General features: G+C 37.5%; 3 protein-coding genes across 4 annotated transcripts in view; 1 reads left to right on the top strand and 2 right to left on the bottom strand.

Annotated features, from left to right (window-relative positions):
- The window catches only part of VTA1 (vesicle trafficking 1), a 36403-nt gene extending 29034 nt beyond the window's left edge, over window positions 1–7369 (bottom strand). The window contains exon 1 of the mRNA XM_016223964.2: window positions 7246–7369. Coding sequence (XP_016079450.1) covers window positions 7246–7357 — 112 coding nt within the window. The 5' untranslated portion in view covers window positions 7358–7369. The remainder of the gene's footprint in view (window positions 1–7245) is intronic.
- Window positions 7370–7667: 298 nt separating this feature from the next.
- The window catches only part of NMBR (neuromedin B receptor), a 36967-nt gene continuing 19968 nt past the window's right edge, over window positions 7668–24666 (top strand). The window contains exon 1 of the mRNA XM_087817190.1: window positions 7668–7815. Coding sequence (XP_087673316.1) covers window positions 7727–7815 — 89 coding nt within the window. The 5' untranslated portion in view covers window positions 7668–7726. The remainder of the gene's footprint in view (window positions 7816–24666) is intronic.
- GJE1 (gap junction protein epsilon 1) lies at window positions 11676–13696 on the bottom strand. Of its 2 annotated transcripts, none has more exons than XM_087817189.1 (3): window positions 13658–13696; window positions 12810–13004; window positions 11676–12071 (listed from the first exon to the last, which is right to left on the bottom strand). In XM_087817189.1, exons 1-3 carry the CDS (start codon window positions 13694–13696, stop codon window positions 11676–11678), a joined length of 630 nt encoding a protein of 209 aa, XP_087673315.1. The 2 variants fall into 2 exon arrangements, with proteins under 2 accessions (XP_087673315.1, XP_016079464.2); XM_016223978.2 differs by having other exon boundaries at window positions 12822–13004.

Below are 24666 nucleotides of genomic sequence, written 5' to 3'. Positions count from 1 at the left end.
AAGTGCCAAAAGAAAAAATAAATTAATTAAAATCTTTACTCAGCAAAAATATCTTTCAAAAATAAAAATGAAATACAAGTTTATTTCACACAATAGAAGAAAAGAATTCAGTCTACAAGCCTCGTAAGAAATGATAAGGTTCTTTATAACAAAAGAAGGTAATAACCAGACTGGATCTATGCAAAGCAATGAAGAGTGCTGAAAATGGTAATTATGTGAGAGAATATTTTTAAAATTTATTCTCTTATTTTATATATTTCTTTAAAACATAAGTTTAAAAAAATGTGTTCCAGGTTTTGTGGCGTATGTATAAGTAAAAAGTATGTCAATCAAAACCAAAGGCTAGGAGAGGAGGAAACAAAGCCAAGTTCTCACCTTATATGGCGTGTTATACGACAACAGACAAATTATTGTAAATATCAGAGCAGCCAATCAACAAGGAATATCTAACAATCCCAAGTGGAAGTACAATGGAATGCAAGTGCTTCCAAAGCGAAATAATAATTAACTGACGTTAAAAAAAAAACATTTAAAAACCAAAAGACCTTGCCAAGCCACAGAAAAAAGACAAATTGAATGAAAGCAGAAAATTATCAAACACTGAACATTTTATATATAATCCTGTGCTGCTCCAGAGTATGTAAGCTTTCCCCCTAAATAATCAAACACAACTGTCATAAAATATGAACCTAACCGAAGATGCTTAAACTCGCATGAGTACCAAAAGAAAAGAAAATGACAGTTAAGGACAAGCTACTTGATTCCACTAACCCTGACCCTTCAATCTTAGGGACAGGTTAAAAGAACCTAAAAATGAGATGACTCACCTTACTCAAAAAAGGAGTAACTATTAAATGACTATTTTTACAAAATAAAATTAATGTATATATATGTTTGCAAAAACAAATATAAATGACTGGAATGCTAATGGATACATCAATGGTCCAACTTTCTGTTTTCTATTTATTATTAACCTTTCGTTGCTACAGTAAAATATCCTTAATTAGCTAATAAAACATAAGTACTTAGATAACATGACTATGGGTTCTGATTAATCTTACAGGTTTAGAAATCAACAAAAAAGAAAAGTGCTTATTTTTAGTCTTAATTAAGCATGTCTGAGTGGCTTTAGAAAATCCAATTTCTGTGTGATTAACATCAATAAAAAAGAGGCAACTAATTATTAATCCTAACATCCATGTAGCTCAACACCATCAATAAAGAAATCCAAAATTATTTATTTAAACTTTATTTAAACGACACTACAATTTTACATTTGTTGTCCAGAATTGAAATAACCATAAATATTTACAACTTCCTGAAAACTGTATTTTACTTTTTCTATGATGATATAAACAAATGGCTCTCAGGGAACATTTATACAAGGTCATGAAAGCCTATTAATTGTACAATGTCACCCCCTAGAGGAAACTTTAACAAACCAAACTTGAAACTATATGTTTAGTTAATTAAGCAAATTTAAAAGAAAGAAATTTTTCTGGGTTTAGATTTATCTACAACACCAAACCTGATAGAATCAAAATATTTATCATATAGCATCCCTGTTTAATAGGGACTCAAAAATTTTCTGGCTTCATTAAAGAAAAAATCGAAAGAGAGAGACACATGGAGTTCAAGCCTGTCCTTTATTAATTTTGTCTCCTATAAGAACATAGATTATCCCTTTGTAAATTTTGAAGTTAACATCTACCACTTTTCATCAGATGCTTAAATAGGTACAAAGAATGTAACTACTATATATCAAATACTGAGATCTAAAAATTATACTCTTTCATCTGAAAATATAGCAATTTGATATCTATCACAACTATTTTAAAAACAAGAAGCTCTGCCCAGCCGGGCGTGGCTCAGCAGTTGAGCGTCGACCTAGGATCCAGGCAATTGGGGTTCGATTCCTGGTCAGGGCACATGCCTGGGTTGCGGGCTCAATCAGTGACTCATCATTGATGTTTCTCTCTCTCTCTCTCGGAAATCAATAAAGATATATTTTAAAAAATTAAAAAAAAACAAAAAAAACAAAAAAAACAAAAAAGCTCTTTTCTAAGAGTTAGAAATAATACATTGTTGTATTTTATTTTAGCCCATATTTCCATTTACTTATCCTATAAAATGTTATTATAAAAAATACAATTTGTATCCCTGGCCAGGTGGGTGTTGTCCTGTGCACCAAAAGGTTGCTTGTTTGATTAAATAAATAAATAAATCACAATTAAAAATATATATGTATATATTTGTATGCTTAAAATTCATAACTTGCTTATCATACGTCTCTGCAAAAGTTAAAATTTAAATTAATCAAAATTTCCTGTGGGATAAGGTGCTAAGTATTAAAATTTTCTTCTGGAATTGAGTTTTTATAATTATTATATGCATAATTGATCAAACAACATAAATTTTATATATTTTAATAATCATTAAATATAAAAGTAAAATTGTATTAGAAATGCATCTTATAATGAATTAAGTTGCATACTGATGAATCCATATGATTTGTCATGATGAACTATAAAAAATACTAGTTCTATTTCCACCTTCATTTTTATCACTGTAACAAGGGAGAAAATTCATTCACATAAAGCAGCAGATGAGCATGAAAGTTTTGTCATAGCAAAATCACTGAATTCTTTATATTCCTTCTGGGTATAGACTAAAAACCATGAAATCACCTATCATCAAGTATTATTTTTAATAATCTCTTGGCTGACTATTCAATTAGCTCTCCCTCAAAATCTGTTTTAAAACTAGAAAAGACTTTGTCCCCCCATCAGTAAAGTTATTCATTTTCTCAATTCCCGTGAAGCATATAAAAAAGATCTTACAAAGATCCTTTTTTCTTCAGTCAGAAGCTTCTTGTTTATCCTAGACACTGACACAGGATTGGGAAAACTGAAATACCATTTATTTCAACATCCTCTGACAAATATATCTTATCGCTTGTTTTAAATGTATTTCTGAAAAAAATAGAACACATCAGAGCTGAAGACATAGCTCATTTAGTTTAAGAAGAATGTCTACCTTATGACAAATGGCAAAATCTGTTAATGCCCAACCAATCAGCCAATGAGGCTTACTTTTTCAGAAAAATATGACTTAACTTTCCAATTCAAATAAATATGTTAACCCATGTCCCCACACACCCCGTCATGCGAATCCCAATTCTAAAGTTCGATAACCCACAGACCCCTATGTGAGCTTGTCACCTGGATGCAGAGAGGCACCTGGCCCCTTAAGCATTTCTCTTCTGCCCTTTTTGCCTCTTCTCTCGAGAATGACATTCCTTACTAAGGAAGAGAGCGCGGAAAGGCAAGGTCATTTCATAAAAGCTCTCTACCACTTTGGGAATTTCGCACACAGCAACACAGGCCAGGTTTTTTATTTTTCATCATGAGAGTTATGTATAAGAGTGTAAGAGACTCTTTCTAGTGTGATCCTTCAGCGTTTTTGTCCCCACAGCTAATCCTTCCCACACCTGTTGCAAATGACCCTGGTCCCAAACTGTCCCTCCTTACCCCTCTGGATAAAATCTAAAATGATCAAACAAAAGGTACTAATCTCTAAGAACAATTCTTCCATCTTCGGAGATTCATTCCTGACCTATTATTCCTGAAAGGAGATAAACTCCAGGTGACTTCCCCATCCCCTTTATAAAACATACTGCTGCTCTCTTTCCCCAAATCAGAATGGTCCTCTGACATCCTTTCTCATCCCTAGCACTCTGAATAAAGGGTTATTCTTTGTTCTGACTGATATTCTTCCACATAACACACGGAAAGACAGAAAGTTCTACCCAATACCTTCACTAACACTAGTAATTTGAATTGTCCTGTTTTTCTGGACCCTGGAGGTTTTCCACCTTCTTCCCCAGGGCAACTCCCCCATAAAAATACTCAGATGCACATGGGTATGTCTGTATTCTTTAAACTAGCAGAAGAGCATTTGTGAACAGGATGTGGGAAAAGAGAAGGCAGCATATTTTGCTACTGTAAGCAAAGGAACCTTGTCAGGAACGAAACACTGAGAACTGAGAAAATGATTCCTGTAGAACTACCTGCATACAGAAGTTTGAAGAGCACTGCTTTAGCTTGTCTAGAGCACGTTACAGAGAAAGAAGTCACCATGAGCAGACTTCTGTTAAACAGCAGATTCATACCCACAAATACAGCACCTACAGGAATTATCAGGCAGCATATATGAATATAAATATATTCAAAGCATTTAAAGAAATAAGAGTGTTTTAAAAATATAGTAACAGGACTATCAGAAATGGGAAAGCCAATTTGAAAACAAAAAACAACAAAACATCTAGAAATAAAAAAATCAAAGTAGCCCGGCCAGGTGTGGCTCAGCAGTTGGGCATCGACCTAGGATCCAGGAGATGGTGGTTCGATTCCCAGTCAGGGCACATGCCCGGGTTGTGGGCTCGATCCCCAGTGACTCTCTCATCATTGATGTTTCTGTCTGTCTGTCTCTCTCCTTTCCTCTCTCTGAAATCAATGAAGATATATTTTAAAAAAAGAACCTTTAAAAAAAATTGAAGTAGAAACACGGTAACTGGGCTATACAATAGGTAACCTACATGGAGATGGACACAAACCTAAAGAAATTACACCAAATGTAGCTCAGAGAGACAAAGGGAGACAAACTAAGAAAACATTAAGAGACAAAGAAATAAAGGAGAAAAGTACAACCTGTCTAATCAAAATTTCGGTAGAGAATAGACAACAGAGGAAGAACAACATGCCAAAGTCCCAAACAAGGTACTACTTACACAAAAGGAAATCAAGGACTAGAAAATCAGAATACAGATCATAGGGAAGAGGCTGGTAAATTGGCTATAATTTAAAACTAAGAGCTTTTCAACATCAAAGGACTTCACAGAATGAAAAATCAACCTATGAACTCAGAGAAGACATTTGCAATGCATACAACAAAGGAACAGTTATCTAGATTATTAAGAAAAATGGTGAAATAGAATGGTCAAAAGCAATACAGGGTCTTTCGATAGGGAATCACAAATGGTTAATGAAAAGATGCTCAATCTCATTAAGACTCAATGAATTGCAAATTTCACTCCAATGACACACCACTTGGAGTCCACCATATTGGCAAAAATTAAACAGTCTAATAATATCAAACATGGTGGGTTCATTAATGTTCATTTTATTATGCCTTAAACTTTATACACACACTATATATTTTGTAATGCATATGTTTCATTACAAAATATTTTTTAAGTGCCACTTAGATTTAGCAAAAATATTTGCTAAAAATATTTGTTCATGACCCGGCTGAGAGCAGTTTCAGTGAAATAATGGGCATGAAAACCCTACTTCAACGGGCTGAAAAGACCTAGGGGATCAGGGTGTAAGAACTACTGCACACAGCTATTTCAGGCTCATCTCTGAGGTTGGGCAGCCAGGATGCGACTCTAGGGGAATGTCCTAGTGAGAGCTTCTTTTATTTTTTAAATAAAGGCAACTGGGGTAAGTTTAGAAAGAAATGGCCAAAGGGAGAGGACAATGACACAGGCCATAGAGGGTCCCTGGGTAGTCAGGAAGGTATAGGATGCACAGCCCAGGAATAGGGATTAGTTAGATGGGGATGGGAGCTCCTGTTTCACTGTTACAGCAGACTACCTTTGTCCACACCACCTCATTTCTCTCCCTGCTCTACTTCAGATCCGATGGCTTCCCTGAACCTCCTTCAAGGAGCCCCGCCTCAGGACTTCTGTATTTGTAATTCCCTCTCTGGGGAAAAGAGAAGACTCTTTCCCAGATGAAGTCAGGCCTGTTTTCCCTTCCTTCTGAGTCTTTGCTCAGATATGAATTCAGCAAAACAGTTACCAGACCACTCTCAGAGTGAGATTCCCTCCTTGGCTCCTGCCACCCCGCTCCTGGTACTCCCTATTCTCTTTCCTTGCCTCTTCTCCCTCCATAACCTTCTAATATTTTACATAACATACTCATCTTAGTGCGTAACCTCCCCATCCCACTGTGCGTGAGCTCCACGAGGGCGGGAGCTGTAGCCACGGTGCCTGGTAGTGCTGGATGCAGGTAGAAGCTCAACAGATATGTGCTGAAGGATTCATGGTCCCTGCTTGAGGACCCCGAACAAGTACGGTAGAAACAATACTGTGAGACTTGAGCACAATGAGGTAAAGCCTAGAGAGTCAGTATTCAACTTACTGACCAGGGAAGAGGTGACATTTAAGTTAGATCTTTAATTTGCCAAGTGGAGAAAAAAGGCAGCCATTCCGAAGGGGCCTTGCCCACGTGGGCACTGAAAGCGGGCACAACCGCAGGGCAGAGGGGACGGCAGATCCGACTTTGGCTAACCTGACAGCACTCACAGGAGAGGACACACTGCATTGAGCTTAACTCTAAAAATCCTGTTCAGCAGACTGACAGTGGCTGGGCTACCGATCTGCAGTCAAGTTCGAGCACAGAACACAGACTAAAGTTGACATAACACTGCTACTACTCTCTTCAACGCAAAAGACGAAGCTGGAACAATTGTAACCCGTGCTTCCCACCGACTGCAGATGGTAAGTATGACAGCCCGTCCAAGTGAGCATATGGCCACGAAACGTCTCAACCCCAGGCCTTTATTTAAGTCGAGACTGAAAGTCCTCCCCGGCGGGAGAGGGCAGTGTGGCTGCAGAAGTGGGAAGGGGTAAAACCCGACCGCCGGCTGCGGGGCAGACGCCCTCCACCGAAGCGCGTCTGTTCCTGCACCGGCCCGCACGGGTCACCGTCCACCTGCACTTGCTGCTGCGCCCACAAAACGGGCCTGTATTCCTCTCGGCCGCATCACTCCTGCCTCTGGGACACTTCACCTGCGATGCTCCAACTCAACTACTAACTACCCAGGTTATTTTCAGGCTTCCCTGGTGCAGACGAGAGGCTCCTGTGCGTACAGAAAACACAACACAAAACAGAAACACCCCGGGCCAGCGTGCTTCGGGGCTCGGGAGGCCGTAGAGTCAGCTCAGGAATATTTGTAAGCCCCCTACAGGAGAGCGGTGGATACCACGGTGCTTTTGTTGGAGTTGTGCATTTCTGGGACCTGCGACCCCGCAGAGAGAAGGGCGGGACCCCCGAGGGGGGCGGGGCAGAGGTTAGCGCTCGGCTCTAAAGGTAGGGGGCGGGGCCTGCCCCGGGGACCCGCGCGCGGCGGGTGGGCCCCGGAAGCTACGGGAGGCCGCGGGGACTCGGAAAGACTCACAGTAATAGGCCACGACAGGGTCCCGCTTGTCATGCTCCTGAGCGGTCCTCAGATGATGCTGTATGCTCTTAAACTGCGGCGGGAGCGGGGGCAGAGGAGCAAGCGCGGCCATCTCCACTCCGGGACTCGCCACTTCCTACTCGCGCGCCGCCGACACTTCCGCTTCCGCTGGGAGGTCACGCGCACGAGCGCGCAGGGCAAGTCCCGCCCACTCCGTCCGTTGCTCCGCAACAGCGAGTCAACTATGGCTTTCCCGCCGGAAGTGCCTCAGCGCTCTCGGTTCCCGGCAAGTTAAAATTTGAGAGACGCCAGCGCGCTCTGCTGGTAGGAAGGGGGGGGTAATGTTTTGTTTTACTTTGGGGGGGGTTGTTTACCACCCCCCCGCCCTCAATCCCTTTTGTAGGAAAAACAAAAAGAAGGGAATGTTTGTTGACTGGGAGAAAAGATAAAGGCACGAATCGCCCTCGGCACCATTCAGGAAATGGTCGCTCCCAAGTCCTCAGGCTGTATCAGCAGTGTCCATGGCAGCTTTTCTGGTCCTAGAGACTGTACGTTCAGTCCCTGCTTTAGGTAAGAGGCGATGTGTTTAACCTTTTAAATTACGTTCTTCTACACCGACACATTGATAAAGTAACCAGCAGTTTTTTGTTTTTTTCCTAACGAAGAAAAGTGAGCTTTCGTGGTGAATTGGATAGTGTATGCTTTAGGGAATGGATGGCCTGAAAGTCGTTCATTTTCGGGAAATGATGAAACTTTGCGGAGTCTGGACGTTCGCGGTCTTGTCCGCGGCGGAGAGGGGGCCCCGGGCGCTGCGGGCCCAGTGCTGCTGCCCACAGCCCGTCAGGCCTCAGCCTTCCTCCTGCCACCCACGACTTCCCTTCTTTTTCTTTCCCCTCTATCCCATATTATCACCTTTAACTTTAGTTACCTCCTCGAATGACCGTTATTTCTTTATTTTAACTTAGTCCACATTTTTGAGAGTTCATCTTAAAACGATTTTCGTTGACATTTCCAAGAAACAAGAGCTCAAGCCCTGAACGGTTCCTCTGCTCTAATCAGCACCAAACTGTCCCCAACCCCTGAAGGAGCTGCTGTATGTCCTTACATTACCCCCACTCCACATCCTGTGTCTATTCCTGTTTGCAGAGTCCACCACCTTACTCTGGGCCTGCGTTTCCCCCCCCCCCCCCCGCCCCCCCCCCCCCCAGCAAGAAACGGAGCCCTTTCTTCTCCCGTCTCAGCATCACGTTGACTACCACTTGAGGAGGTATTTGCTGGGAAACTAATATCTGTGCCCCTCCGCCGCCGCCAGATTCATAGGTTGAAACCCAGTGACCAATGTGATGGTATTAGGAGGCGGGGCCTTTAGGAGGTGAAACATTTCTGTTGCTTATAAGCTACCCGCTCTGTGTTATTTCCTCATAGCAGCCCAAACAAACGAAGGCATTATGATTGCCTTCTCTTACTCCCATGGTCCTGACTTTCCAGTCAGAAGTTGCTGGATTGGTAGAGAAATTAATGAAGCAAAGCAGAGTGGGACAACCATAAACGTCTTTTCTCTGTCCTATGCCTTCTCGTTTATTCTCTTTGTATTACTTCTTGCTTCTCAACTACGGTTGCCCTTAACTATCATCTCAGACGTTTATTAAAAGATTCATATCTAGGTTCCACCGCCAGCCTTTCAGGTTTAATTGTTCTGGGTAGGATCCTAAATGTCAGTATTTTGGAAAAGTCTTCAAGAACTTTTAATGGCGTATCTAGAGTCGAGGACAACTGCCCTGGTGACTCACGAGTACACACCTGATTCTTCAAGCCTTCTCTACTCTTTTCAAGCCATGCCCTCTGCCCTGATTGCCTCTGTCAAAGATTGTACTCACTGCTGTTGCGATTAAGACCACCAAAAAGGAATTGTTTCACCTCACCTCTGCCACACCAAAGTAATACTAACCAGCCAGCATATATTGAGCATATACTATGCATCATGCATGTTTCTAGGCTCTTTCTGTAAACTCATTTAATCTTTATCACAACATAATATTTAGAACTTTTAATTTTTTGCCAAGCAAGTTTCAAGTTGCTTTCCACAAATTTTGATAAATTGTGTTTGTATTAGCATTTGCTTAAAGTGTCTTTCAGCTTTCCATGTAATTTCTTCTTTGATCCATGGGCAAATAAAATTGTATTGTTAATTTCTCAAATATTTGGGCACATTTCTTGCCCTTTCTTCCTTCTTTCCTTGGGTGCAGAAAAGACCTGCTGCTTGTAGCTGCAGCAGCTTACATTGCAACTGTGAGTGCAATGCACTGAATGATTGTGTTCCCCCAAAATTCGTATTTTGAAATCCTAACCTGCAATGTGATGATATTGGGAAGTGAGACCTTTGGGAGGTGATTAGGCATGAAGGCGAAGCCCTTAGGAACGAGATTAGTATCCTTATAAAAGGGACCCCAGAGAGCCCTCTTACCTTCTTCCCATCTTGTCAGGAAATAGCAAATATGTAACCCAGAAGAGAGCGCTCACTAGAACCTGACCATGCTGGCACCCTGACTTCAGAGATTCAGCCTCCAGAACTATGAGAAATAAATTTATTTTGTTCATAAGCCACCCAGGCTGGGTATTTTGTTATAGCAGCCCAAATGCACTAAGACAATGGCTCTACCAGCTTGAGGATGGAATTTGAGATTGTGAGACCTGTGGAAGCGTAATGGTTCTGATGCCTGATGCACCAAAGGAGAATCTGATGGAGCGCACAGGGAGGCCTTATTTACTTTAGTAATGGGGCAAAGTCAGCCCTTCACCAGGGCTACACTGGTCCCATCTAATAAAGCTTAAAATAAATCACAAAGGATACATTGTTTCCAAGTTACTCAACTGGGCCTCAGAATAAAGTTTAACTATATTTATGGTAAGAAAATAAATATCCAGCATCCAACAAAGTAAAACACCCAGTCTGGCAAAAATTACCAGCCTTCCAAAGGTGCAGGCAAGTATTACTCAAAATGAAGATGTATGTGTATGTGTGAGGATTGGTGGGAGCAGACCACACTGGTGGCAGGCAATAAAACGTGTATTATCTCTAAAGAATTTAAAAATAAGAACAAAATGGACTAAACTTTGTTGCTGTTTATTAGCACTAGGGGCCAGTGATTCTAGACAAAGACAGTGAATAAATAGTCCTTCGCACAGCGTGGGCTATTTCTACCCCTTGTCATGCCACTGAACGTCCCACTAGAATATGATCTCATAAAGGTACTAAATCTTAGTTATCTTTGTATATGAACTCAATGCAGTAAATGGTAAATGATACTCAGCAGCTATTTGTTGAATGTTGGTAAGTTGGATTTTTCTCCTGTGTACTCATGTGGAAAAAGCTTCAATAATGAAAAAAATCCTAAATCTGGAAATTCATGATATTGAAAATAGGCTGAATAATACTGAGGAAAAGATTGAAAGTCTCAGTATTTGACTGACTCTACTTACTTCCCTAATAAAGCACCAGTATAAGGCAATCATACATAAAGATTTTAAATGACATCAAATGAAGATGATTATTGGTAAGGCAGGCAGATAAAAAGAAATGCACTGAATATACACAAAATTGTCTTTGAAATAATTTCATGGCCATTTAGAAAGTCTAATTTAATATAAATATAATTTTCCATTTCAATAATCTTGAATATAGAAGCAATAGTTATATCTATGAGCACAGAGGTTTTAATTTTTTTCAACAAGAAACAAGAAAACTTTGCACAATATTTTTCATAGCATCTAAAAAATTTATTTGGAGGCTACATTACCATATCGTTTAGTATTTAGAATTTTAAGAAAACAGTAGAGTATACTATTAAAAATGTAATTGCCATATTTCTTTAAGTTAGTGATCAAATATAGAATGACTTTTAGTAATTAGCTTACAACTTTTGTGCTTAAATATGTTATACTTTACATGACTGCAAATATAATTACATCCTCAAAGTTTAAGCTGCATGGTTCAGTGGAAAAGGAAATGGCTTTAGAGTTAAGGAGGTCTGGATTCTAGTCTGGTTGTATGAATTAACCTCTCTGAGCCTCAGTTTTCCACTCTGCATAAAAGGGATAATAAAAGCTTCTCTATCCACAAAATACTGTGATCTATTAAGATATTGTATGTGAGAGAACTCTGTAAAGGTACTATTTAAGCATGAGTTAACATTAGTTCTATGTCTGTTTTCCAGTGCATGACAAAATTAAAATAGAATGAAATGGTTGTTCAAGAATCCCTGCCTTCGAATTTAGCACTATATTTTATGTTAGACGTAAATTTTAGACACACTGAGGTAAATTTAAAGAATAAATATTTATGTTTGAAATTAAGATACTCAATAAGGTAAAAACAAATTAAAATGATTGATAAATAACTGTGCCATGACAGCAGATAATCACCATTTGGGTCACTGCTTAATTAGAAAGCATAATCTTTTAAATGTGATCTCAAAAACCTCAGCAACACATAATACCATTGTAATTGCAGCAAATGTATACATTGCAATGAGAAAAATGGTCTTCTCCAAGTGTTCTGGCACCATGCATTTTATAATAGTAAGATTTTTCCCCAGGGCTCCAGCGTCACACAGGTAGAGAGGCTTGACTTGGAAACCAAAGAGGTGAATCTGAAGCCAAAATGATATCGTCTCTAGGCTGATTCTTAATAAAATGGAGACTATATAAATCACAGTGTAGATGGGCTTTTGAAGAATACATTCTTCAGTGATGCTTTTACACGCAGCGTAAAGATGGAAAGTAGCCCCAGGAACCAGGACAATCACTAGTTGCAATGCCCAGAACACCTAAAGTGTGTCAGAAATATCTTAGTCAAATCAATCAACATATAACCAAAAGTACACTTTAAAAAAACCACTGATTATCAAGAGAGGCTAACTTAAAAATTCCAAGTTTCATAAGTCTTATAAGCAATAAAAATAATATAATGAAGGAAGGAAGTAATGAAGAACATTCTTTTAATAAGATGTTTGAAACACTAAACATCTTAGTAATTGTGAAATGTAGTCATATTGTACTATCATCACCTACCAATGAACTGATAATGATGAAGTACTTTATTTTATTAGCTGTCTAATTTCCATTTTCTAATTACACGCCTGGAGTATAATTTTAACATCAATAGATGATAGAATGTTGGAGTTGGAAGGAACTCTCAATCAACTCAAATTAATTTACCTGAAATCAACAGCTAGTTAAAAAATAGTAATAATTCTAGAAATAATACCTGTTATATTAAATTTATTAGGGTGACATTGGTTCGTATGATTATATAGGTTTCAGGTGTGTATTTCTATGATACAAGATCTGTACATTGCCCACCACCCAAAGTCAAATCTTCTCCCATCACCATATATTAGGCCCCCTTCACTCCCCACCCTCCTCCTCTGGCAGCCACCACACTGCTGTTTGTGTCCACAAGTTTCAGTTTTATATCCTACATATGATTTTAATGTTATTATGACTAATTTATATTTAAAACAAAACAAATTTTGTGTGGTGCAGAGTCAGTTTTATGGGAACACAGAGAAACTTACTTGGGGAGTGATTGGCCTGAACTGATTGTAACAGAAGAGGTTTATTTCTCTCTTGTCTGGGTCACAACTGAAGTGCAAAGCCTCATTCCCATAGACCGCGAAGCCTAACACCCCGAGGAAGAACATTCGGACGGATCCAAAGAAAAGTGTGTGGAATTGACCGACCACGGTTGGAGGCTTCACCTGTTATAGTTTTGGGAGAAAAGAATCTTTTGAAAACAAACATTAAAGGAGGACATTTTAAAGGATTTTTTTCATGCCACATTTTAAAAAATTTAAGGTTCATAAAATTTTGAAGCAAGAAAGAACCTTAGCGGTTATCAAGACCAATGCAAGCCCTGCATTAGGAGATTTCTCACCCCCTTTTACTCTGAAAATATGAAGTGCAACAGTCAAATAGTGACACGTTGCTAATAATGAAATGTATAATTTTGGAAATATTTAAAAAGCTTTCAATTCAATTAATATCCCCAATCCTTTTGTAATGAAATCATGGAAATCTGAGACTATCTGGGACCTGTTTTGGAAAAGTAAATAACCCATCCAATGTTAAACTCATGCGCACTAGCTTAACAACCAAATTATGTTTATTTATTTCACATTACAATTTATTTTCTACTCCTTTATTGAATTGCAAGAGAGTGAGCTACTTTAAAACAAAGCTAAAAGTACTTCCTGAAATGTCCTAGTTACAATTTTAAATTCAGAGTATTTTGAAGTATATGGTTAATATGTGATTCTCCGTATATGTAGAGGAACTTATTCAATACACAAAAATCAGGTTAAAACACACAAACAGTACTCACACCATTTTTTGTTATTTGTATAATACTCACACATCCTTCACAGAAGTTTCTGATGTAATTTAGAGACATACTCAGGAGATGTTATCCTCGCATCCCTGTAGGCTAATTCTTGACCCACATGCCAGTTGGCTTCTGCCGGAACCAAACTCACATTGTGTCCAGACTTTTACAGCAGAAATCACCTATCCCTGCAAATTTCTTTCCCCTCCCCCTTCTTTTCTGTCTTCTTTTTCATAGATCTCTGGGGCCCCCTACAACTTTCCTATCTCTGTCCCAAAACAAAAACAAAGAAACAAAAGCCTAGGGCATATGGTCAATCTAATAATCCCTTGATTTACGCTGTCAGCACAGCCTGCCAGACAGGAGTGCCAGCAAAGCAGGAGGCCAGCCCGACCTGGGCTCTGAGCACTCAGTGCCTCTCAGTTGCCCGAGAATTGCCTATATGTAAATCAGTGAACTGTAGCTTAGAATTTTCTCAAAAATGTCCTATTATTTATTTATTTATTTATTTATTTATTTATTTATTTATTTATTTATTTATTTATTTATTTATTGGCTTCCCTTTACATGTGTCTGAACAAATAAGTACATGGAAATATCCCTGATTCTTTCTTGTTTACTTCCATGGAATAGAACTAATTTCTGGGAAGTTTAAGAATTTTGGAACATAGGCTATGATAGGTATTACATTATTGAATACCGATGTGTTTCTCTCTTTGTCTTTGGCTGAACGTTTACCACAGACATGGAAAAATCTGGTTAGAACTCCCTTCTAAGGAGAAAGACAGGGTCCTGCTAACCAAGGTGAGACCAGGATCTGGCGCAAGTCATGTGAACAGTTCCTCCGCCCTTTCTTTTGTCTTTCAGTAGATATATGTGATCCGCTAGACATTGTTATGGGTGCTCACAGTCAGCTGGGACCAAGACAGACAAGTGTTGCCTTCAGATGGATACATCTGCTTACTATCTTCCATCCACCCAGAATGTCATACAGCCAGTGGTGAATCAAATCTTCTTTCTTCATCTGCCTTTCTCATCTTTGTTTTGTTTGTGATCTGTGAAAGTTGGAACTACAGACAACTTCGTTGCTCTTCTCAGCAACTGGAGAAGTGGCTGCTTAACATGTAACTGTCACCAATGGGCAAGGGACAGTGGCCTTGTACTGGATAGGAAAAAATAAAAAAGAGCAACGTAACAATCCTTCAGAGCTGTTGAATAAGAGAGTTTGAGTATTTTTCTATTAATTTTCTCTTTTTATGTAGACTACAGAAAATTAAAAGATTAATAATCTTTCTTAAGCAAGGAAGAGTCACTACTTCTTCAGTGTAAAGAATCTTCATGTTGACCAGAGTAGAACATTTTATGTCTTTTTACAATGTCTCTCCTTTTTCTATCTCTGGTCAATCTTTTTGGGAGGGGGTGCCCCTTCCTTTAGAGTCTATTAAGCTGCCAGGGCATGGGCTTCTGCTCAGCAAGGACTGGTGAATCTGAACCCCAGGGATGCTTTGAGTAAATTTAACCATTAAAACTACTTCTGTTCTCCAAGCCCCAAAGATTTAAAAAGTGACCAGAACATCTCCATCAATTTCCTGAGTAAAGGTCTAAAATTTGAGGCAACCACATCAGCTTGCTTGCTCAAATTTGCTGGGAGCTTTTAATTTCAAGATAGAGGAGTGAAGGCAGGCTCAGATCTACAACTACCACTGTGAACACACACACGGGCACACGGACACGGACACAGACACACACAAATTGCTGACATTTATTGATCACCACTGTCTTTCAGTACTACTCTAAACCCAGAAAGTCACATATAGTTTTTGAATAGATATTCTTGGTGTCCTAAGATTAAAAACAGGTGTCCTAAGATTAAAAACATAAATTAAGACTTGTGTGGTCGAACCCAGTAAGGGGATACAACTCTAATTTCCTTCAGAACCCAAGACAGGATTGAATGAAATTAAAGTATGGAAACGCACTATCTGTGATAGCTAACACATGAAAATCAATTCATAAATGTTACTTATTGTTTACAATCTACTTAAAATCTAGCTACACGTATTGCTTTAGAGCTATGCTTTTCCATATGTACTTATTCACTCATTTTTTTTTCCATTCACCCAATAAATATTGAGCACCTACAGCACCGGCTGCCCAGCTGCTATGTAAGGTGCTGGGAATGTGTGTGAGTAATGTAGCCTCTGCCTTCATGGGGCTTACAGAAAAGCACGTATGTCTGTCCGTCTGTATGTATGTATATATGTACATCTTTGGTTGGCATTCATACTGTTGAGAATTTGCTTAAAATAAAGCATTTATACTTAATCCTTCAGAGTACACTCACAAACTATTTTGGCTTATTTTACATCTGACAAAAAGGAAAAATGATCTCTATATAAGTTTCCTCTCTAACATCCTTTGATTTTCAGAATTTTCATGGTGTTACAGCAACTTACCTTCTTCATGAAGGGGCGATGACTGTCGAATAGGATGGAAGAGAGGTCAATTTAGGTACTCAAAATAGCATGTTTCACAGAAGGACAGCTGAGATAAGGCAATCTGGAAAGCTGCCTGGATTCATAAATCACAGTCCTTAACCAATTCACATCTCATTGAAATCTCTGCCTTGCCAAAATTGGGTTTGTCTTTCTGCATGAATAATTTATATTTTTGGGAATGAAATTGGGGACTGCTAAGAAGAGAGGGTCAATAACCAATGATGTTATTTTAGACAAATGATACAGCCTTCTGGGTTGTGTTTCCATTTCCCCAAAAGGAATAGACTGGATTCTACAATCTGTAAATAATTTCACAATTCTATGGTTTTACAATCCTAACTATTACAGCCGTACCGGGAGCTATTGTACTAGCTCTGAAATTTATTGTCAGTAATTTGTACTGTAATTGCTTGAACTAATGGTAAAATCGAGGGTTTGCGTTTCAAATGTTTCTAAACTACATGATTTCTACTTACAGAATGCATAGACCTTATTTCTTTTTCAGCTACTTCATCCATATAGCCAAGCTCTGTAGGAGAACACAGTCTGTAAATCCAGATCTGAGGTGGTGTCTTTTTCTACTGTTATTGCTTGTTACTTAAGCATTCTATGTTAGCTCTGTGACCTGAAGCTTTTCCATTGTAAAATGGGGGGAAATATTCACACTTAACAGAGATATTGTAATGAAATCAGAGAATATATGAGGTAACATCTAGCACAGCACCTGATATATAGCTGGTTTCTCAATAAATATGATTTTTGCTCTTGTTGTGAAGACTAGACTCATTCTGTCATGCTTGAGAGGAAGTATAGCAAATAGGTAAAAACTTAGGTTTTGAATCAGCAACAGATTTGAATCATAGCTTGTCATGAAAATGCCTCCGGAAAATAACCTAGCAACTCTAAGCCTCAGTTTTCTCATCTGCTTGGAATTGTTGAGCTTTCTGATTCTGTGAATTTGTTGTCAAGAAATCTTAGGGGGGGAAAAATCAGCCATTATTTCTTCAAATACTTTTCCTGTCCCCTTCCTTTTTTATTCTGGGATTCCAATTACATATATATATGTTAGACTGCTTGATAGGGTCCCAAATGTACCCGATTCTGTCTATAAATACTTTTTCTCATTGTGTTTCATTGTGAATAGATATGATGCTAATTCCATTGATGTTTTCTTCTAGAGGATTTCAGCGGTAGCTAACTCTATTTAAGGCACTTTTTATTTCTGATATTTTAACCTCTAGATCAGGGGTCATTGAATTATTGCCCATTGATTAGACATACCTTTAGTAAAACACAGTTTATTGCAACATAGTCATGCCCATTCATCTATGTAATGTCTATGGTTGGTCGGTTGAATAGTTGCAATGGAGATCGTATGGCCCGTAATCCTGAAATATTTACTATCTGCCCCTTTAAGAAAAAAATTTGCCAAACTTTCTAGAGCCAACCCATCTCTAGAAGTTGAATTTGGGTCTTTTTTTAAATCTTCCATTTCTCTAGTCAGAATGTTAATATTTTTCTCTTAGTTCCAGCATTTCTGACTTTTTTGTGTCTATTTCTAATGATCAATTTTCTCCTCATTATGGGTTATATATTTCTGTGTTTTCTTTAACGTGATAATTTTTAACTGAATACCTGACATTTTGTTGGTTGCTGCATTTTATCATCTTCCTTTAAATAGTGTTAAAATTTGCACTGGCATACAGATAGGGTTACTGGAATCAAAAGGACACCCTTGAGGCTTGATTTAAGCATTGTTTAGATGGGTTTAGATTAGCTTGTGGTACAGGACAAATTTAGGCTCATAACTAAAGTAATATGCCTCTGAGTATTCTACAGGATGAGCATTGCATTACAAGGTCTTTCCACTCTGGGTGTGTAAACACAAACTACTCTCAGCCTTGTTTATATTTCAAGTTTTTATGGGTGTTTTTTCCTCTGGTAACGAGATGTTTTTCTCATGTATGATCTGATTAGTACATAGTCAAAATCTCAAGTAGACCCCCTGCAGGCCTCTGAAGTTCTCTCTCTCTTTGGGTCCCACCTCTGTAGTACTCTGCCCTTCAAATTTAATCCATTTTAGGCTCCTTAAATGTTGATCTCTGGTGGAGAAAGACAATCGTCCCTTCTGCAGTAAAAAAACAAACAAGACAAAAGATAACTTAAGGCATCTGAGGTGTTTGTCCTTCAGATGTGCCAGAAGATGGAATATTTCTTAGGTCTTAGATTTGTATCAACTTCCCAAAAGCTTCTAGGTCTCCTGAGACTTTCTGAATAATTCACATCTTTCAAAATATCTTTAGACATGGACATTTCTCTTAGGAGCGATTCCTAGATAAACATGAGGCAGTATTAGGGTAATTCTTCAACTGAGATTTTTCTGATATGAGACAATCTACATCATATAAACATGACTTCTTCGGAGGGCTCTTATCAGAAGTTATCACAAATTGCCATTAACAAATGAGGAACTTATATATTAAGTTAGGCTACATGAACACGATTAATATTTTTACTAAAAACTTAGTGATGACTACAAATATGAACACATTAGCACATATCTTTCAATATGTTTAGATTTTCAGGTTATTTCAGTTTATATCAAGGAGATAGTGAGCATTATGCACTGTAACTGGGTCCTTTAGATTTATTAGTTGGAGGTTCATACTCATCTTTTTCTGAAAAATACTGAATTTTTTATTTGTGGCTGCCAGTTTTATTTTTTGTTTTCTGTGAACCAAGTATCTGTAGTCTGTGGTTTCTGTGAAATTATTTGCTGTACACTCAAACTCAGGAGCTCAGCTTCATACTACTCATTCGTCAGTGCTTATTCTTGACTTCACCTCAATTTTTATAAGTTCTACAAGCCATCAATTCATTATAATTTTTCAATGTTGGACATAATGAGAAAGTATAAATGCTTTTGTTGCATGCCTTAGTGTGGGGAAAGTTAATGATTGTTTATGTTTGGCAAAGCAGTATAGTCTGACTGCTTCTTAATTTCAATATATATTGAATCGTATTTTATATTACAATATACATAGCATTCCTTTAATTTATGAAATGCTTGTAGATTCAAGCTTTAGTGTATATAATTATTCTTAGATTCATAAACTCCAGATTACGGAATTAAAACTCTGTGCTAAATTATTGGGCTGTCATTAGAACTTCCGTTCCTTATTCCCTTTGTGACATGTTACCAGGGAAAATTCATTGCTTTGAATAGTAATGAGCTTGAGACAAATTTAGCTTTTGAAAGCTGATTAATGTATTCCCCTGTTATGAACACCCAATATAAAACCACCTTTGCTCCCTTTTACAAGGAAAATTTAATGCCCATTTTTCTATGAATTTCTACTTATTAAGTATTAAGATGTGCTAATTTATCTTTAAAATGTTAATATAGATCTTGAGATGCAAATGTGCTAGAGCTGGTGAAATATGAAACCATATGTGAGATGATTGTATTAATATTCTACTGACTATAATTATCTGAGTTTTATGACTCATATGAACTAAAACTGTCACATATTCTCTGATAGTTTCAGAAGAAATGATTTTTCCAGCTTTTAATGTTAGAAGTATGTAGTTTCCAAGGTGTAGTGAAAGGTCTTGTGACTGTCTAGCGACCTTTAGTGACCTTATCGTCGCAGGCATTCTTGCGCACTACAATGAACAGAAACCAGTCTCAGCATTTACGTTATTGTGATACAATTTAAGATGAAGTTATGTGTTGAAAGTTTCTAATAACACTTTTTATCTATAGGACTTCCTAACTTACTTTGGGTGAGGTGGCAGGTTTCTAATACTATTAATCATGATGTTAGAAGTTAATAGTTTGTTAAAAGCAATTATGCTAACAACAAAGGTAATAATTATGGGGTCATTTGGATAACAGTGGATAAAATTTATAGTACTAATAATCTGAATGATGATTTTATGCCAATAGGTCTATTAAAAATATGTAAAACCGAATTATGAATGGAAACTTAAATGGATAAGAAAATAAAAAAAGATGCTTAAATAACAGGTGGCTAGAAAGTTGCTTTTCAGTTGTCAGATGACACAGGTCTTTTGCAAAAGCAACACCCTGCTGAAATGAATTCCCCCTGAGTTGGTAGAGTGATTTGGAATCAACTGGTGTCACATTTATGATACAGAGAATTTTCATTGATTCCTGATAGGTCGGAACGCAAGAGCATTGAGCTTTTACTGCCTGCTCAAAACCTTCTAGGGTTTCAAGACTGTTAGAGGAAGTATGGTTTAAGGGTGAGTCCTTCATAAATGGCTCTACAAACAGAATTTTTTTGAAGACCTTTACCTGTCTGTGTACACACAAGATTTTAAAAACTCTAAACATCCCCTTAGAGCCAAATATTCTATGTACAGCTTCCTATAGGAATTGTAGGCTGAAGCTATATTTTTGTGTAGGTGTAGGTGCAGGTGTTTGAATAGGTGTATCTTTCTGTGGGATTAAGAGGGTGTAGCCCTGGCCCGTGTGGCTCAGTGGTTGGAGCATCGTCCCTACACCAGAAGGTGGTGGGTTCGATTCCCAGTCAGGGCACATACCCAGGTTGCAGCTTCCATCCCCGGTTGGGGCATGTACAGGCGGCAACCTGTGGATGTCTCTCAAATCCATGTTTCTCTCTCTATCTCCCTCCCTCTCTCTCAAATCAACAAAAAACATAAATTTAAAAAACTAAATTTAAGAACAGAAGTTGCAGAAAACAATGGATATTAAAGTTCTTTCTTGGATTTAATAATTCTATCAAATCGCAATTCAAGGTCTTTAAATATTTTTCCACGACCATTAATTACCCCTATGTCAAATTCCAAAAGATCTTAGTGTTTTTAACTTGGTGCCCACATGGACATATATTAGAGCTAAGAACTTTAAAAAAACTAAGGTTCACTGGAAGACAGAACAAAACTGCTTTCTGGTATAAATTATCCCTCCTCTTACTTCCACTACTTCTATAGTCGTGTGGCTTGGTTCTGGTATAATAATTCCCCGATTGTCTTCTTATTGCCATATGACCTGCTCGAAACCTTCTGCACCCAATGCTAGAATGATACCTCATATATGGCTTTATTGTTTCCTTCCAGAACCTTCTCTTGCTTTCCAAATCTTACTAACCACAGGCTACACACTTTAATTTAGCATTTTGAGTATTCCACAAGTTGGCTTTTTTCATTTGGTCTCTGATCCTTCTGGAAAAATCTATGCTTCAGCCACTTCAGACTATCCCTTATGCCCCAAAGGTGTGTTATTTTTATCCACATATGGATCTTTTGCAGTTTCCAAAAGGCCCTATTTTACACCAGTTCTCCACGCCCCTCCCACCACACACACACACACAATACTGTTCATCTTCCCCATTAAAATCCCATTTGTTTTTCAGGCTAATTTAAATTTTTATGTCTATGCTCCCATCCTTGATAAACTGAGCTAACAGCAAGCTTTTCTGTCTGAATTTCTAGAATGCTTGGCAACACGCAGGGCTTAATACGAGGGCGTTTGAGATCTTTGTGTAAAGTGGAAAAAGTCACTCCATTTGAGCAGATAGTCCCACAGGCACATACCTTGGTGAACAAACTGACTATAGGTGAATTAGGAAAAAGGAATTCTTTTATTTTGTTGATGAGTGGATAAAAAAAAGCTGTGGTACATTAGCACAATGGAATACTACTTGACCATAAAAAAAAAAAAAAGGACATTTTACCTTTTGCAACAGTATGGATTGACCAAGAGAGTATTATGCTAAGTGAAATAAGCCAGCCAGAGAAAGGTAAATACCATATGGTTTCACTTATTGTGGAAAATAGGAACTCTTAATTCTTGCACCTCTAACACCTTGCCAGGATGCGTGGCCTAGCAAATGGAGATTCCCTAGACTTCAGTCCCCTTTTTTTGTCATTGTCTAGCTGGATGACCTCAGATATATCACTTTACCTCTCTAGATTTAGCTTTATCCCTTGGAAAATAGGGATAAAAATATGGAGTTTGTAGTGCTGTAAGAATATGACATGAGATAATGAATGTAAATTGTTTAGCTGGATATTTGACCTATAAACCCTAATCAGTAAATAGTACTGACCTTTACGATTATTATGTTTTATGCTACCACCCTTAGTTTCAGGGCTAGTCTGTTTTTCTCACTGAATTGAAGTTTCTGATATGGAAATTCAGTATTTGTAGACACAAATGCATTTTTTGATTGAAATGTTTACTGATGATCATTATCAGGTCAGTACCTCTTAAATAAATATTAACACAACTACATTTCTTGAACCATGATGCATTTTTATCTGCTGTTGACACTAGCTGGACACATACCAACGTATGAACCCAGAGAGAGAAAATAAATATGAAAAAGGTAATAGTCTTATTAATACCCTGACCTTGACTTAAAATTATGGTGGATTTTGGGAAAGACATTTGTTAGCATGATCAATCACCCCATTCAACTAATGAGAACACTTCCCATTCTCTGAAAGACAATTTGTAAAAAAAAATATCAGATCACTGGCCACAAAAATGTCAAAACCTCTTAGTTATCTGCGGGGGAAAAAGGCAATAGAGATGATTCTCCATGCAACACCAAAGTTAAAAGCCTTAGCCTTGACCTATGGAGATTGCCTTCAAGGCCATAAGGTAATTTATTTTTTCAACCTAGACTCATTCAAATTCTTGTTTTCTCTGGCAATATCCCTGCAGGTTATATCCAGTGGACCAAATTCATATCAATCTTTTAACCTCTCCAGAGCACTTTGTAACTGCATATATCAGCTTTGAGTGGAGCTTTTCCTATTTTATAATTGGCTTCTTTATGCTGAGAAACCTTTGGGGGATTAGGAGGGGCAGCCAGGAAAATGTGAATGTAGGAGGGAATTGGGAAAAGGAATATTTCTGTTAAACATTAATATATTTGCATGTGCAGAGTGTGATTGACTTTGATATTTTGGCTAGGCTTATATTTGCAATATATCAGTCTTTATGTGAAAAGGAAACATTTGGGAAAAACTGACAATCCAAGCAAAAATGACAAATATTTAAATGTTTACAGATATTTAGATGTTTCCAAATGGGTAAGCTGCTTGTTAAACAGTTGGGGACTATAGATAAGAATATATGCAATGTGAGCATTGCTTGATTCCTCAGTCCTGGTGTTCTATCTGCATTAGGTATATGGTAGAAAAAATGAGTATGATGAGGTATTTAATCAGATACATGGAAATATTTTTACTTTATTGTTAATTATAATGTTATGTTGATTTATGATTATTACTTTATTCAGACAAGGTCTACATAAAGGTAGTGAAAGAGCTAAAGTTTTTGAGAAGAACTTTTCTTATATAGAATCATTCTGTTTTATAAAATTCACCAATAGTTGAATATCAATGAACTTGATACTTAACCACATATAAGTTCTTCATGTACTTCATGATTCTTCAATAGTTTCAGCAAAATCAGAAGTTTGAACTACCAGCTTTTCATAGGTCATGTTCAATGTGTATGAGTCAATGCATCTTTAGAACTGAAAAACAAATGACTTTAAGTTATAAAAATAACTCCTTCATTTTTCTTAGAAATGAAAAGATACTAACAAAGCAGTTCCAGACCATCAAATGTAGGAAATCTCTTTCCAGTGAAGTGAAATATTTCAGCTTTTCCAAATGCTTAGCTCAGTTGAATCTAAAGTAGCAGCCTAGCTTCAACTAAAAATTTAGTAGTAGCATTTTAAAAATGTTTGGAAAAAAATTAAATAAACTGAAAATGCCATTTCATTATGGGTTAAATTGTATAAAGTGGTTTACATTTTAAAATTTTTAATTGTTTACAAATATTTTTCACATGCATTATTTTATATAATTGTTATTATAAATCAGTGATACAGGTAAGGCAGGTATGGCTTAATTTTTATTTTCATCAAGCTAAAGCCTCTTTTTATTAAATTATCACATATAAATGAAATTTAGAGCTAATTCTTTCCTGGCATTCATTGCCCTAGTTACTGAACCTATTCTAAAATAGTTTGGGTGAAAAGAAAATGCTGGAGATATAATCATTCTATTGTCATCCTTTTGTTACTTCAATTTGGTTCCTTTTGTGTTTATAGCAAGTTGACTTCTGAGACATGAAATGTGACCAGTACTCGGTAGGTGGCGATAATGAGACATAAAATACTGAATTGTCACCTATTGTCAAACATTTATTATTATAGTTTAGTAATAAGAATGTTAGGGATAAAGACAGGCTAATCGTACTCTTGTTCATTTGAGGCATGCTGATGTCACATCAAATTATTTTAGAGATTCATTCAATTCAAACTTTATACTGGATTTGAAGATAATGTTTAGTCTTTCTTATTTACTTCATATTTGAAAAAGATATATATAAAGCACCTTCTTCCACTGAAAACTCGGCCTAGTTGTTTGCCTACATGAACTGTCTTCCAGTCATATGCTGCAAGAGGGGAAACTAACTAATCACATTGTGGTGATCCCATTAAACACAAATATAAAATTCAAATGAGATTC

This window comes from Miniopterus natalensis, chromosome 5 (assembly GCF_054644295.1).
Source record: "Miniopterus natalensis isolate mMinNat1 chromosome 5, mMinNat1.hap1, whole genome shotgun sequence".
NCBI classification, from domain to species: Eukaryota; Metazoa; Chordata; class Mammalia; order Chiroptera; family Miniopteridae; genus Miniopterus; species Miniopterus natalensis.
The sequence above is the reverse complement of the archived record's forward strand: the minus strand, read 5'-3'. Positions and strand labels throughout refer to the sequence as shown.

Excerpts from the sequence above, each read along its gene's own strand:
- GJE1 (XM_087817189.1), bottom strand. The coding sequence starts at position 13,696 with ATGTCTCTAAATTACATCAGAAACTTCTGTGAAGGATGT. Across the intron at positions 13,005-13,657 it reads GAAACTTCTGTGAAGGATGT|GTGAAGCCTCCAACCGTGGT; the intron begins GTGAGTATTATA and ends AAACTATAACAG. Across the intron at positions 12,072-12,809 it reads CTCCCCAAGTAAGTTTCTCT|GTGTTCTGGGCATTGCAACT; the intron begins GTGTTCCCATAA and ends GACACACTTTAG.